Genomic DNA, 14,700 nt, shown 5'->3' on the forward strand with positions numbered 1-14,700 from the left:
ACACAATATGATAAATGTAATGCAGCAGGTGTTTGCAGTGTGCGCTCGCTACTACGGAGCATATTGTAAAGTGAGCTCGAATTAAAACGTTAAAATCCTCGCTCCCCCGCTTCGTATGAATTTAGACAACATCTAAGCCGAGGGCGCGCTTCATTTCGAGCACATTACTCTCTGTTTAACAATAAAACTCATTAAATCGCTCGTGCGGTCGCGTTTTATAAATGTTTCACGTATTAATAAAATTAACAAAGCAGTGGTACACGAGAGGGCTATTTCCCGACAAAGCGTCGGAGCGTAGCACAATGGGATCTAAAATAAATACGAGGACTTTAGCAAACAGTACAGCACACAAAGCGTCCACCTGGTGGAGGCAGTCAGGCTCTATTGAAAATTAAGTGGCGGCGACGGAGTTCAATTAATGGCCGCGAGGCGTCCGCCTGAAGTCTCTTCTCGCACTGCGAGACGCACCAGACCTTACCCACGTGCATGCAAAGGACACTTCAGGAAACTAAAATAATTACGAAAAAAGTTAATATTTTGAGGTTATAAAAATACGGGGAGCAGTCCATTGTTGTTTGCAATGAAGTATATCTTCGTTTTCTAATACCAAAGAGCCTCCAGCAGATCCACAATTTACACAATATAAACTATATTCTGCATCCTTTGTTGTAATTATAATACAACTAAATTCGATCACAGACAGAGCAATATCCGAAAATGCCAGGAAAATCCAGTCCTTTACACACAGCCGAGTCTACCAAGTACGCAATCTAATCGGAGTCCGTAATCAAGCCAAAGTTGTTAGAATAATTTAACCATCAAACGCATAGAAAATCACAAAAGAGACAATAGTCGCAAAGCAATCAAAAATTGAATGAAACATTGGATAAGGTATGAAGTACACCAGTGTTGCAAATTACGAAAACTATAATACTCGAATGCCAAGCCAGAAATTCGCGATTTCGCTTAAAAAATGTAGAATACTAGTTTTTTTTTCTAGGTAGTCAATTTAGGTATTTAAATGAACAAAGTGTGATCAACTAATTAAATAACCGACTTCAAAAAGGAGGAGGTTCTCAATTCGATCCGTATTTACCGAAATCGCGAAAACTTCCGAAACTGGCAGCACTGGCTGACGGAAAACATTTTATAAGGCATCAATAATTGACCCAACTTTTTATTTGGAATTTATTTATTTGAAGTGTCCGTGAAATACTAAAATATGTTTCAAACAATATAAAAATAAATGAAAATTACAGTATAATTCATATTCATATCGGTTCTTAGGCCAAAATTGAACAATGTCCTTTGTGTATCAGCATTAATTAGCTAGTTACCAAAAGCTTCTTGCTTCTAAAACAAAATACTGTTATCGGGAAATGTAAGTAGGAATAGAAAGTATTAGATTGCAATGGGAAGCAGATGTACTATCTAAAAATAGCCCGGTCAAAATAGACATTTGAAATAACAAAAATTCCCACAAAGCTGATTTTTGGTGGAGAGCTAGATTTGATTATTATAAATAAAATACTAAAAGTCCCCATCGATCCCATGTGTGCGTCAAAAGTTATTCGAGGTCAAATGTCAAAATTTTAGGTTTTTTGATTTTTTTTCGAAAACGGTAAGTTTTATCAAAAAAAGACATCAGACCAAAATTGTAGATCTTTAAATTTTCTACAAAAATGGCACTAACATTTTTCTCCTAAATCTTACCATTCCTGAGATATCACGCTTCAAAGTATATTCCATACATGACATGCACACATTTCCACGCCACCTGTGAGGTAGTGTACTCTTCGCGTTTTTTTTACCGTAGTTTCTCCTGTAGGCCTACTCCACTAACTGTCATGACAATTTTAGGATAGTTTAAGGGAATAATTGCCGTCAAGTTCTAATATGATGTCATTATTGATATTAACTATTGGGTTAACTATTATTGTGATTGTTTTAGATTTATCAGATTCATACAAAAACTCGTGGTGGCCTAGTGGGTAAAGAACCAACCTCTCAAGTATGAGTGGGTTCGATTCCACGTCAGACAAGTACCAATGCAACTTTTCTAAGTTTGTATGTACTTTCTAAGCATATTTTGGACACCAACGACTGTTTCTGATGGCACGTTAAACTGTAGGTTCTGGATGTCATTGAACATCCTTGGCAGTCGTAATGGGTAGTTAGAAGTCAGTAAGTCTGACACCAGTCTAACCAAGCGGTATTGGGTTGCCCGGGTAACTGGGTTGAGGGGGTCAGATAGGCCAGTCGCTCCTTGTAAAGGACTGGTACTTAGCTACATCCGGTTAAACTAGAAGCCGACTCCAACATAGTTGGGAAAAGGGCTCGGAGGATGATTTGAAACTACAATCTTTTTTGCAATTGCAAAAAAATATGTCAGGAGTTTTCCTGGAGCAGGTGGGAGTAAAGTTTTAATAGGTTCCAGATATTATGTATCAATTTCCAACCCCAGTCTTCTGGATAAAAATGGAAATGTCGAAGGAAAATAAGCGTGCGATAATTTTCTACAACTTTAAAAGAGGATTGTCGCGACTTCAGCGCTTTAAAAAAAATTGTTCTCTATTTAGTGATGCAGAACCATGCCGTAGGACTGCAGTACGCTGATATTTAGGATTTAAAAGTGGGCAATCTAGCCTTAGAGACAAGCCACGTGAAGGTAGTTCAAAACCCGATATGACCCAAGATAATATCGAGGCTATGCGGCAGTTAATTGTCGCAGACCAACATGTAACATACCGTAACATAGATCCGTGGGCATAACGATTGTTTTACATTCCACAAAATTAAGTAAAGTCTTCGTGGTAAACGTTTCAGCACACCTGAAAAAGCTGTTGACTCATACAAATCGGCCAATTTGACTACCCCCACTTTAAAATGGAATAAATGTTTCAAGAACTGGGTTTAATGCGTGCAAAAGTGCTTTAAATATCGCAGAGAATTCTTTGAAAAACAATAAATGGTATTAACCTATTAGATTGTCTGTACTTATTTCAAACGATACAACTTAAAGGCAGCCCTCGTATGTACGTGGCTTATATGTGCATATCATGTATAGTGTGACTCTTTGAATCGCGATATCTCAGGAATGGTAAGATTTAGGCGAAAACTGTTAGTGCCATTTTTGTAGAAAATTTAAAGATTTTGGTCTGATGTCTTTTTTTGATAAAACTTACCGTTTTCGAAAAAAAATCTAAAAACCTAAAATTTTGACATTTGACCTCGAATAACTTTTGACGCACACATGGGATCGATGGGGACTTTTAGTATTTTATTTATAATGATCAAATCTAGCTCTCCACCAAAAATCAGCTTTGTGGGAATTTTTGTTATTTAACCACTACTTTTATGTCTATTTTGACCGGGCTAAAAAGCCAAACACCAACTCCCTATACTTAGAACCCCTAAACAGATACACAAGATCACCATTGTCAGCAAAAAACCGCAGATCTAAATTACTAATTTATTCCATTCTTATCTGTCTGTAAAAAACTTAAGCTAAGTCCTGCAATTGAGCCACCCTCTTATTGGGCGATCTCTATCGGCGGCCAGCGTCCAGCTAAACCGGTGCTTATCTCACGAATTACACCGTTTTACTCGATCCTCTGGCAAACTGAGAAAAGTAGACCTTTTTAACACAACTTAGGACTTCACCCCTACTATGCTGGAACGATTTTTGTGATAGCTTCGTGTGGAGACATGTGGCCAAACATTTAGGTATCAGGTAGGACTCTTAGGTACCTTTGAAATATGGCATTTTGTTATACAAAAAGAAACGACTCCGTGTTCTCCTTCTGAAACCTTACATAAATACGCCTATGACTACACCAAATTAATTCAAGCGATAAATGAAAATACATGAATTTAAACCGATTATAGTTCGGCCATTCAGAGAATGCGTTCCTGACACGTCGCGATTGAACTGACGACGTAACTTTGCAATGGCGTTGCAGTTACGATAAAAATATTTTTGCTGGTTGTTTACCGTTTTAACAATTGAGGAGCATTAAAACAACATTATTATATCAATAATCAATGAATGTAGTTACGTCGTCAGTTCAATCGCGACGTGTCAGGAACGCATTCTCTGAATGGCCGAACTATAAACTGTCGGAATGCCCTTCTCAAATACCATTTCCCAGCTCCTGCTACTACAAAACCTCAGCCTTTTCAGACTGCAATACCACAATCGGAACTTTCGTATTGACAAGATACTCAAAAGAATAAAAAAGACGAAAGTGTTCATTGAGTGTTATCGCGGCTCAAAAAATCGCAGTCTGTTCGCATTTTATCGGAATCGACGGTGGTAGGGGCGGCCAGCTTACCAATCGCCGGTTTAACCCTCGACGCCGGATTTTATTGCCATTCGTATTGTCGGCTAGAGATTTACTTTGACACGTCGGAAATTCGTTTGTTGACTCTTCGCCGCCATTTTCGAATGTCTATTTCGCGCACTGTTTTCCCCGTTTTTCTTCGTCGTAAAAGCTTAATTGCGGTTAAAGTCGTACGTTCAGTTTTACTGTACTCCAATGGTTTATTCCAACTGACATTTAAAGATTACACAACACAAACTGTGGAGTGGTGAAACAATGCAAATTTTCTGGCGCTTGAATAAATTTGTCTAATTTATCAATTTCCGCGCCACTTCTTGAAAAACATAGCGGTTCGTGTGTAGCGCGTGTGTCAGGTAAAATGCATTGGGTAACACATTAACAATGTTTCCTCTGAAAGCCTTTGTCTGCACTCAACGAATTACGGGGAAAGGCGAAAATTTAAATACCCGCCGGGACTGTTTTACATGTAAGAGATGCACTTTGCATGTAATGCGGCGATTAAATGAGACGACAACGTTCTGAGCGCCGACGCGACTGCCGCTCACCGGAAAAATGTTCACCATAAAGTGATATCATAATTGTAAAACACCTTGTTCCTTGCTGGATGAACCCGTACCACACGCCTTCTTTAAACAACAAACCTTTTAACTTCTAATAAACACAAATTATGTTAACGCAGATGTCAACGAATCCGATCTTCATTTCCAAATGACTGAATTAAGTACACCTTTCCCTCTTTGCTCTTAATAACAAATGATGCATCAAAAACCAACAAATATCAAAGTCAATCAGCACATATCGTTGAACCAATACACCTGATCTTTAACTCCTCATCGGAACAGTATTTAAAAATAAAACAATCAAACTAATTCTAATTTCAAATACCTATCGTCCTCACAGAAGATCTTCATTCGCTCCACAACACCTCACGCCACGTTTGAGGGTACACTCGTCGACAAAGGTGCAAAGGGAAGAAAACTCAATTAAAACAACGCGCACTTGTCGACCGGGCGACTCGCATTACCACACGATTAAGCCCGCTGTAAGGTAACTGCTGTGTCTACTTGTATTACGTATTCATTAGGAAGTCTAGAAAAGTTGTCTCTGAACGTACCTATTTTTTTATGAAAGTTTCATTGTAAGTTTTTTTAAGTTCAGAACGAATGCGTTTTCGAATAAGTATATATCTACTGTTTTCCTAATAATTTAGTTCCAGGATTAATTGACCTCTTGCCATGATATATGTTTGTCAGAATTATCGGAATTATCGGAAGAGTGATTTTTGACAAAGTTATATGTACCTAAATTACATTTAAACTTATAATTATAATTTGCCTTAATTAATTTATTAATTATAATTATAATAATGTGTCACTTTAAAGTTGTCTCAAAAGGGCTTCAGCGTGTTGGCTTCGGCCCCACGTTCGCCTCCCAAAAATCCGGGACTCTATAGTCCCGAGGTTTGGAAGAGACATACAATTATAATAATATAATGAACACGTGATAAATACACTTATATGTTGAACTTATCTTCCGCAAATCTCTTACAAGTTGCCACAGCAAATATTTACTTTTCTATCCTCATCCTCCTCACTAAACAGTTTCTCAGTTTTTCCCTAAGTGTAATGTCTTAGTGTGGGGCGTAAATGTGCGACCATCTGTCCAATGGCCGATCGGAGGGAGGACTCGATACGACCAAAAGATAACGGACACATTCCCTGATTCTGCACACAAAGCCACTAAATCGCTGTAATAAATGAGGCTGTTAAGCTTTAAGCAGCGCTTTCTGCTGCCTTATACAGCACGTACTTATGTGGTTACACGAATTTTTCCCCATATAAGGTCTAGCTAAGTCTTAAACAAACATCTAAACTGCAATAAAATAACTTAATAACTAAACAATTTAGTTACGTTACACAATAAAATTTCATTTTACGTCCTAAAGTCTTAAGCATGAAGCGGGAAAGAGCCGTTATTTGGAACACCTTTTGAGTCCCGATGGGGTAATTTATTTCGAAGTCGGCTCATTAATTAATTGGCATCTACCGCAGGCCGCGTGCTTTTTACGACGACTATAAACTGTTACTGTGGGTACCTTCATTATCTGCTAGGCCTGTTTACAGAAAGGTGGTACTTTTGCGTAGAATCTGTAATTCCTTTATGGTAAGTACAAGTTGTGAAGAAAGTAAGTTACGATCGGATGAATGCGAGTATGTTAACTTAATGCCCCTTCATTAAGTTATGAAGTGATCTTCGCAGATAACTCGTAACATCTGATGAAGTCCATCCCTAATATTTCTATCTGATTTTGCCACAAAGAACCTCGCGTAAGTAAGTAACTAGTTAAGTTTTCTTCTTTATTATTTTTTAAATTCGCAAGATAAAATTCCATTTATAAATTGCCTCATAAAAAATACAAGCAACTATTCAAAACTTGACGGTTATTCCTTGATAATGATCTACTGTTGTTTTCCGACACTTACGCGAATATTAGACATTGAAATAAAATTACATTTACGGATTTTATCGCAGTTATATCAATATTATTTAATGGATCCTTTACAGCATCGATGGTCACGGGCAGACTAAGGTGTTGGTCGTCTTGGTGTTATACTTGGCTACTCTACATTTCGTTGTTTATTGACAATCCTATTTACGCAAAACGAGCTCACTGTATCCTTAGTTTTAGCCGTTTTTGGATTTGGATGTAACAGTTTCTAATACCTATGATGTTTCTATGTTCCAAGCAGGTGGTACTTTGTCTATAGAATCTACTACTTATATCTCATAGCAAAACTCCTTGTAAGAATTTCTTCTGGTAACAAAACAAACAGGAATATAAGTATCCCGTACTCGTTTTACGCATATTTAATTGCAAGCCACTTCGCAATTAAACAGTTCCTAGGCCAATTCAGTTTACGATCGAGCCTCCGTCGAAGGCTTTTCGACGCCGCAATCAGTTTTACGAGGCATTTTGTCAGAAATTTGCCATTTTATTGTCGGCTCAAATAAGTTTGTTCGTGTCGTTGTTGGCAAACGGCTGTGCGTTGCTATCGATGCTTTTCCGGGCTGTTGTGTCAAAATTTTGAGTAAATTTTATTTATTCTTTCCAGATTTGCAACAAAAGTAAAAGTACATCTAGTGACTCTACAGGCGAGGCATAGGCCTCTTGAGGCTATCTAGATCCATGAAAGTTTTAAGCAAAACTCAAGTCAACTTTATGGTTGACTGACAAACAATTCTTGCCCCAAAAATACGAAAAATTACCCCATCAAAATCTTAGTTAACCAACCCTTTAAACAAAGATCACGTGCTAACTCAGGGTGCGTTCCTCCGCATCCGCAACGCAGCCGCAGATTCCTCTCGCGGCACTTTTAATAGCGCAATCCCCGCTTCGAATGTAAATCACCCACCGTGCCACATCCACCAACACCTGACTATTTACGTTATTCTCCTCGTCTCCATTCCTACACGAAATTTTATAACTTCTCAAACTTTCCCAGACGAAATTGTAGCACGTTTTTGAAATTCGAATTATAACGGCCGGCATTTGAATTTGGAATAAGTAATAACCAAACTTTTTGTTGTAATTACATTTATTTTGTAACAATATGGTTGTTGGATACATAAATATTTATTACAATGTTCTAAAGTAAAATTAATATGTAGTAACAAAATATAATATTATCTGAATTGATTTCAGGTACATGTTCTATTAACACCTATAGTTGTGTATTTAGAAAATGATACTAAATTATAAGAATGTGTGCGTAGCGAACTTACTTTATAAATACATTGAATACAGTCAACAACTGGTTGTTTGATTTCTTAAGTACAATCTGGTCTAGCGTCGCGTTGCCAATACTTATAAAATGTTTGCTTAAGCAAAAGATTATTTATCAATATTTGTTGCAAATACAAAAAAGAAATATGTGACTAATCCATCAAATGGTCTAGATTTATTACATAAGAAAGTTGATGGACTACACTGAAAATAAAGTAAGGTCCGTTCCCAACTATCCACGCATTTGCTTACTAAAGATAGGAATTTGAAATAAGTTGTCTGGGGCTATGTTATAAGTCTATCTCTAGTAAGCAAATCAAATGATACATCTGCATAAAATATTGGGCACGGCCGTTAGTAGCCACTTAAATCAGTTGGTTCATGAAAAACACAAATCTTTGTGCTTCCTACATTTTATTTAAAGTAACTTGTGTCGTGTGATTCGAGATATGTATATTTAAATGATAATACTGTTTAAACAGTTTTTAAGTCACAAAAAGAAACGATATTTTTATTACAAAAAGATGCTTGATGTAAAACCGAAGAAAATTCCTTTTAAAAATACCTAAGTACATCTTATTGTAAAATATAAAAATCATCATCGTATCGAAAATCATGTAAACCAAAACTACTTATTTGTAAAATTATTGTGCATTTAAAGTTGAAGATGTCGATTTCAATTTGATATAAAATGATTTTGTTAAAACATTTTAACATATAAAATTAAGTACCTATAAGATCTGTACATATTGGAGAAATAAAATTAATTCGAAAAAATATACTTTTTTAAATAATACTATAACGCAAAACCTTCACCGTAGAGCAGAATACTACTTCATCATTCAAAAGTAGCTTTTACTCCATTAAACATTTTTTTATAAAATAAATTTAAAAAAAAACTGGGATCTTTAAAACCGTAAATTTATTTTCCTCTCCTGCAAAAGCAGTTTTTTATCCAACCATCTAAAATAATTGAAATTTTTACATTCATGAATGGATATTCTGTAAAACAAAAATATTTTTTACGGTACATAAAATATTTTATAGCAACAAAAAACAACGTAAATCTAATGGAGGAGCCATTACAATTTACGTTTTAAATAGAATAGGCTTTGAATAACAGTGCTTTTTTTCTAAAATGATCGCTTATATAATTATAGTAGAATTCCTATTACTGTACGAATGATATTTGAAGATACAAAACCTCAAAATCGGATTATAAAATTGACTAAATTATTTGTTTTGCTGAAAATAAATTTTAAATACTGTCACATTTTAATTAAGTACTTTATAATCTAAACTAGTTGAAATAATTAGAATATAATTAAATAAAATTATTCTTAAACTACTGTTTAATACGCTACATTGTACAAAAACAGCCAGTACCAGGACTTTCTTCTAAAAACATAATAAATTATTGTCTAATCTTAGTAACACAGAGTAATCTGTAACACCTTCAATAAATAAAATATATTTTTTGTCAAAATTGGCACATATCGTAGTCTACAATTTACAGTAGATATACATAAGTACGGTAGACTGCACATCAGTGGTAACTGTCATGCACCTTAACTCAATAGTAATAAGTACCATTTTCCTATTAAACTGTTACCACTGACCTGAAGTTGACTGTACAATCATTTTTTATAATATAAACCGCACTTTCGTAAATATGTTTTTTTAAATCAGAAATTACCTATACAATGTTTCCAAAAATATGTCTGTGGGTATATTCAATTATTTCCAAGCTGTGTAAATATTTACCACACAATCTAGTACACTATAAATAGCTAGAGTCTCTTGGTCCCATTTTCTAGAATTTTCCATTCGTTAAAACCACTTACAAATAGTAACCACAAATCTATAACAATCGCTTCACTTTTCACTTTTTCCGAACGGAATGACTTCATTAAAAGGCTAGACAACCCATTTTCACATACATTTAAATAAGTAAAATTTATCAATTTTACTTAATATTAAATCGTTCTTTTTAATACACTTACACAACCGATCACGGTAAATGTATATTTTTCAAAACGAATTATATAAATTAATTATTAATTTTCATAGGCAAATCACTATGTGACTAGAGCAATATCTTCGTCACGATAAATAAAGTATACAAATGTGGCTCATCTCACCTACTGGGTTCACCATTTATTTCAATCTGAAAAAATAACGAAAACAATAAATTAATTCCACAGAGCGTGTAAAAAAACGAAGTTTAGATTAGTCTAGTTATTAATTAGAAATTGGACTACGAGACAAAAAGGATAATTTTTCAAAAAAAAAGGAGAGTATATTTTATATCTGCGTGTATTGTGCGTTAAATGAAAAATAAATTACGAAACGCGTTCGACGCTAATTCCTGATAACTTGACAAGAAGGGATAGGAATAAACATCGTGCTGTGAGCAGTTTTACAGGCGCTTTCTAGTTTGGTTTGGTTCAGGTGTAAAAAATGCTGCATGTAGTAAACTGGAAGGCTTAATAGAGCGCCATGATATCCCCAATATAGTTGGAATTACGATAAGCATATGATGACGATACGATAAAAATACTATGAGCTATGATGTCACTCATTCTTCGCCGTTATTCAAATAGTAACTTGATGCATTTTAATAAAACAATGCAGCAACAGATGTTCTTATATATCTTTATGACTCAAATGATTATGATAGTTAATGATATCAGTAATTCCCCTGATGACAGATACTATGTGTTCTTTATGATTCTGGAGATAAAATTGAAATCCTACACGTACTGATATCATGAAGTAAGCTCTAGATATTTTTCTGAAATTAAGATAAAAAAATACGCCAATAGTAACAAAATCTTATAAAAGAAGACACACGCAGGGTTCCAAAAAATAGGTTCTGTAGAAAAGAACCGGCAAGAAAGGGCAAGGAACATGGCATGGATCTGTATTTGCTAAAACCACGACTAAAAAACCATTATTGTGAGGGTTTCATCCTATCAGATAAAATATGTATAAAGAATACTGCAATCAGTATTTTCTACTCACATTTTGAGAACTGCATACATTAATACTCTATAGTAAACTAGGTAAGTAGTGACCTAGGTTAGTAGGTAATTATCATTCTGTCTAATTAAAATTGAACTTCAAGAACATCAAAATAGAAATCAATTTACCTTATCAATAGTAGCGAGTATTAAGGGCGCTGCATGTGCAGGCGCATCTCTATCCGCTATCGCTCTCCTCGTATCCCCCGCTCTTTCTATGGCCTCCTGAGGAAGATACCTCCACACGCCAGGGGTGAACAACTCGGCATCCATCTTCAGAGAGTCCTTCTTGTCGAAGAAGTAGCCTACTATCATGCCGACTGACATGGTGGCGATGAGACCTAGTGGGGCTATCCAGTGGTAGGATATGCGGAAGAGTGGGAATATTGTTTCGGGGTCCTGTTGGGAAAATTTTGTTTATTAGTTGTGGAGAGAAGATTTTATTATGCTATGAATGTATATATTTTTTTGTTCGCAGGTTCTCTACTTTAAGCATGACAAATCATCATTGTAATAATGTTTCAAAGGACTAAATACATGAGTCATTTAAATGCAAGATTGTAGTTTGTTTTTTGTAGCACATAAAATATTGCTTGGTCACGTAAATATAACAATATCATAGGACGCTTATGTTAAAAATGTATTTTAGGTAAATTTCATTACCAAAATATCGATAATCAAAAGAAAAAAAATAGTGATATCTGTTTAGTTTAGAAGTCAAATGAGTACTTACAATAGCATCAACAAGTCCCACATAAGACGCGTTTCTAGCGCAATCCATCGTAATATTGAGTGGTGGTGCTCTCAACCCTTGTGCAGCTGCGGCCTGGGTCCCGAGCGACACGGTGCCGGCCAGCAGGGCCCCCGCCACGGCCCCGGCTAGAGCACCCCGGGGGCCCACCCACCAGCACGCCATGCCGAGAGTGAACACCCCGCATGTGGCGCTCGCTGCGATGGCGGATAAAGCTGTTGCTACACCTGAGGATGTAAGGGCATAAGGTTGCTGAATTGACGAAACCAAACTGATACATTTCTATAAATAGAGTATGAGTTACTGAGTTCAAGAAAATATTCTTTAAAACGTGAACTTGGATATTATGTCTACAGCTGCAAATTGGCTATAGAATATAATAAAATAAAATACTGATAAAAGTACAAAGTACAAAAGGTTAAAATCTCGACTGTAGCGTATTAAAAAACTGTTGTTTACTTTTAGGAGTGCTGAAATTATCCAAATCAAAAATGTTAACATAATCACATCAATAACCGCAACCTCCTTAAGTACAAAATAACAGTGACAATTAGAACAACATCCCTAAAATAATCAAGACATTTCACAGCACTATTAACTTCTAAACCAGTCAGCTTACCAAGAACACCTCCCAGCTTCTCAATAACGAACAGCATGACAACGGACACGATGGCCAGGGTAGCGGTTACCACGTGCGCCAGTGTGCTCTCAGTGAACGGCTTCAGCTGCAGCTTCAGCCAGCCACGCAAGACATTATACAGCAATACTTCTAACTTACCAAGAACTCCTCCCAGCTTCTCAATAACGAACAGCATGACAACGGACACGATGGCCAGGGTAGCGGTTACCACGTGCGCCAGTGTGCTCTCAGTGAACGGCTTCAGCTGCAGCTTCAGCCAGCCACGCAAGACATTATACAGCAATACTTCTAACTTACCAAGAACTCCTCCCAGCTTCTCAATAACGAACAGCATGACAACGGACACGATGGCCAGGGTAGCGGTCACCACGCGCGCCAGAATGCCCTCAGTGAACGGCTTGAGTTGAAGCTTGAGCCAGCCACGCACTATGTCTTCTACCACCACGAGAGCACACGCGTTTAGCACTGCTGAAAGTGAACTGGTGGAAAGATATGTGTTAGGTTTTCATTGTCGTCATAGCTTGAATAGGTCTACTGCTGGACAATGGCCTCAACATTCCCCGGAGTAAAGAGAAATAATCATGAAGAATTTAATGATTTTCTGGTCTTATGTGAAGTTGTCATGTACACCGTATTTTGAACAGAGGGGAAAAGACCAGCTTCTGAGACAAAACAGATAAACAAAAACTAAAATTAACAGCAGTTTTAAGTAGAGTTGCCACGAATAGTGATTTGGCCGAATACCGAATACCGAATATTCGGCAGCACTGTCGGCCGAAGCGCCGAATATTCGGCCCCCGAATATTCGGCGCAAAATAGGTACATGTTGTTGAGCACGTGCCGCGCCGTGCGTAGGTAAACAATAAAGAGACAAGTCGCAACCTGTCTTCCTTATTCCCGCTTAGATCGGAAGGCTGATCCTTAGTGGTGGTCAGCAAACGAAAAACAGTACCCAAACCTGTCGAAATTCGCTAAAGTTTATCTTTCTTCTCCAGGGAGTAGCGTGTATAGTGAGAGGTTATTTTCAGAAGCTGGTATCATTTACGACGAAAAACATAATCGTTTGTTACCAACAAATGCTGAAAAGCTGGTTTTTATTCATCACATTTTTTTTTTTGTAATATGTCGTCTTTTTTTTCATGTTTTGATGTTCGGTATTCTGCCGAATAATACGTACTATTCGGCCGAATACCGAATATCAAAAGAAAGGGCCGAATAGGCCGAATACCGAATAGTTGCCGAATATTCGTGGCATCTCTAGTTTTAAGCATGAACTTATTTACTGACTGCCAAACTTGATTTTAGCTCTAGTAGTGAATCTAGTATTCATGACAAAATGACGAAATGATCAATAAGGAAAACAGTTATTTAAAACTCACCTAAGTCCAGCACCAAACACCCCAGCCAAGAACACCCCAGGGAGTCCAGGCAGATGCTTAGCCCTCGACACATACGTGACAAAGGCTGGCAGTAGCCTGTCATCTACCAGAGGCACGCCACCAGGGTCGCAACCTCCTTGCACCCAGGTGGCCCAAGCGGCTAGGCCACACCATACGCAGAGAGAGATGGCCAGGATCGCACCGATGCAGAATATGAATATGGCTCTGGAAGATTGGATTTGTGTTACATTTACAAAAAATATTTAAAGACTACTTAATAATAATGATTGATAGATAAATTCAAAACAAAATATCATGACCAGTGTCTAGCATCATTGACGGAAAGAAAAGCTAATTAAAGTATATCTAGCAATGTCTTCCATTTGCTGATAAAGTATGTACTTATTGTAAATTGTTTTATGTTTTATAATTAGAAAGCGCATGAAAAGAAAAGTTGTTGTGATAAACAATCTTCTTAATTTAATATTAAAATAATATTTTTTTCGCTAGTGAAAGTTATATGTCTGTTATTACTATACATATATCACTGTTAACAACACGTTCTTTATCAGATCTTGGTGTAGGTCATGACAGTAGTGGTAATAATTATGTAAGACGGCAAATATTCTATAACATTTCGTTACAACATCGCGGCTCGCCATCGCCGTAAATAGACGTCTGCCGGTCGCAGAGCAAGTTGACTTTCAACAGATGGCAATCATAACATTTGTGGGAAAAAGACAATATTTTGATGGAAAACTATTTTCTCTCAAAGTCATA

General features: G+C 36.7%; 1 protein-coding gene across 1 annotated transcript in view; it reads right to left on the reverse strand.

Annotated features, from left to right (window-relative positions):
* Positions 1–7,921: 7,921 nt before the first annotated feature.
* The window catches only part of LOC124645960 (sodium-coupled monocarboxylate transporter 1-like), a 32,809-nt gene continuing 26,030 nt past the window's right edge, over positions 7,922–14,700 (reverse strand). Inside the window, exons 9-13 of the mRNA XM_047185955.1 lie at positions 13,921–14,145; positions 12,839–13,020; positions 11,884–12,128; positions 11,280–11,549; positions 7,922–10,294 (exon numbers count right to left, since the gene is read on the reverse strand). Of these exons, the coding sequence (XP_047041911.1) occupies positions 10,265–10,294; positions 11,280–11,549; positions 11,884–12,128; positions 12,839–13,020; positions 13,921–14,145 (952 nt within the window). The 3' untranslated portion in view covers positions 7,922–10,264. The remainder of the gene's footprint in view (positions 10,295–11,279; positions 11,550–11,883; positions 12,129–12,838; positions 13,021–13,920; positions 14,146–14,700) is intronic.

Source organism: Helicoverpa zea, chromosome 3 (assembly GCF_022581195.2).
Source record: "Helicoverpa zea isolate HzStark_Cry1AcR chromosome 3, ilHelZeax1.1, whole genome shotgun sequence".
NCBI classification, from domain to species: domain Eukaryota; kingdom Metazoa; phylum Arthropoda; class Insecta; order Lepidoptera; family Noctuidae; genus Helicoverpa; species Helicoverpa zea.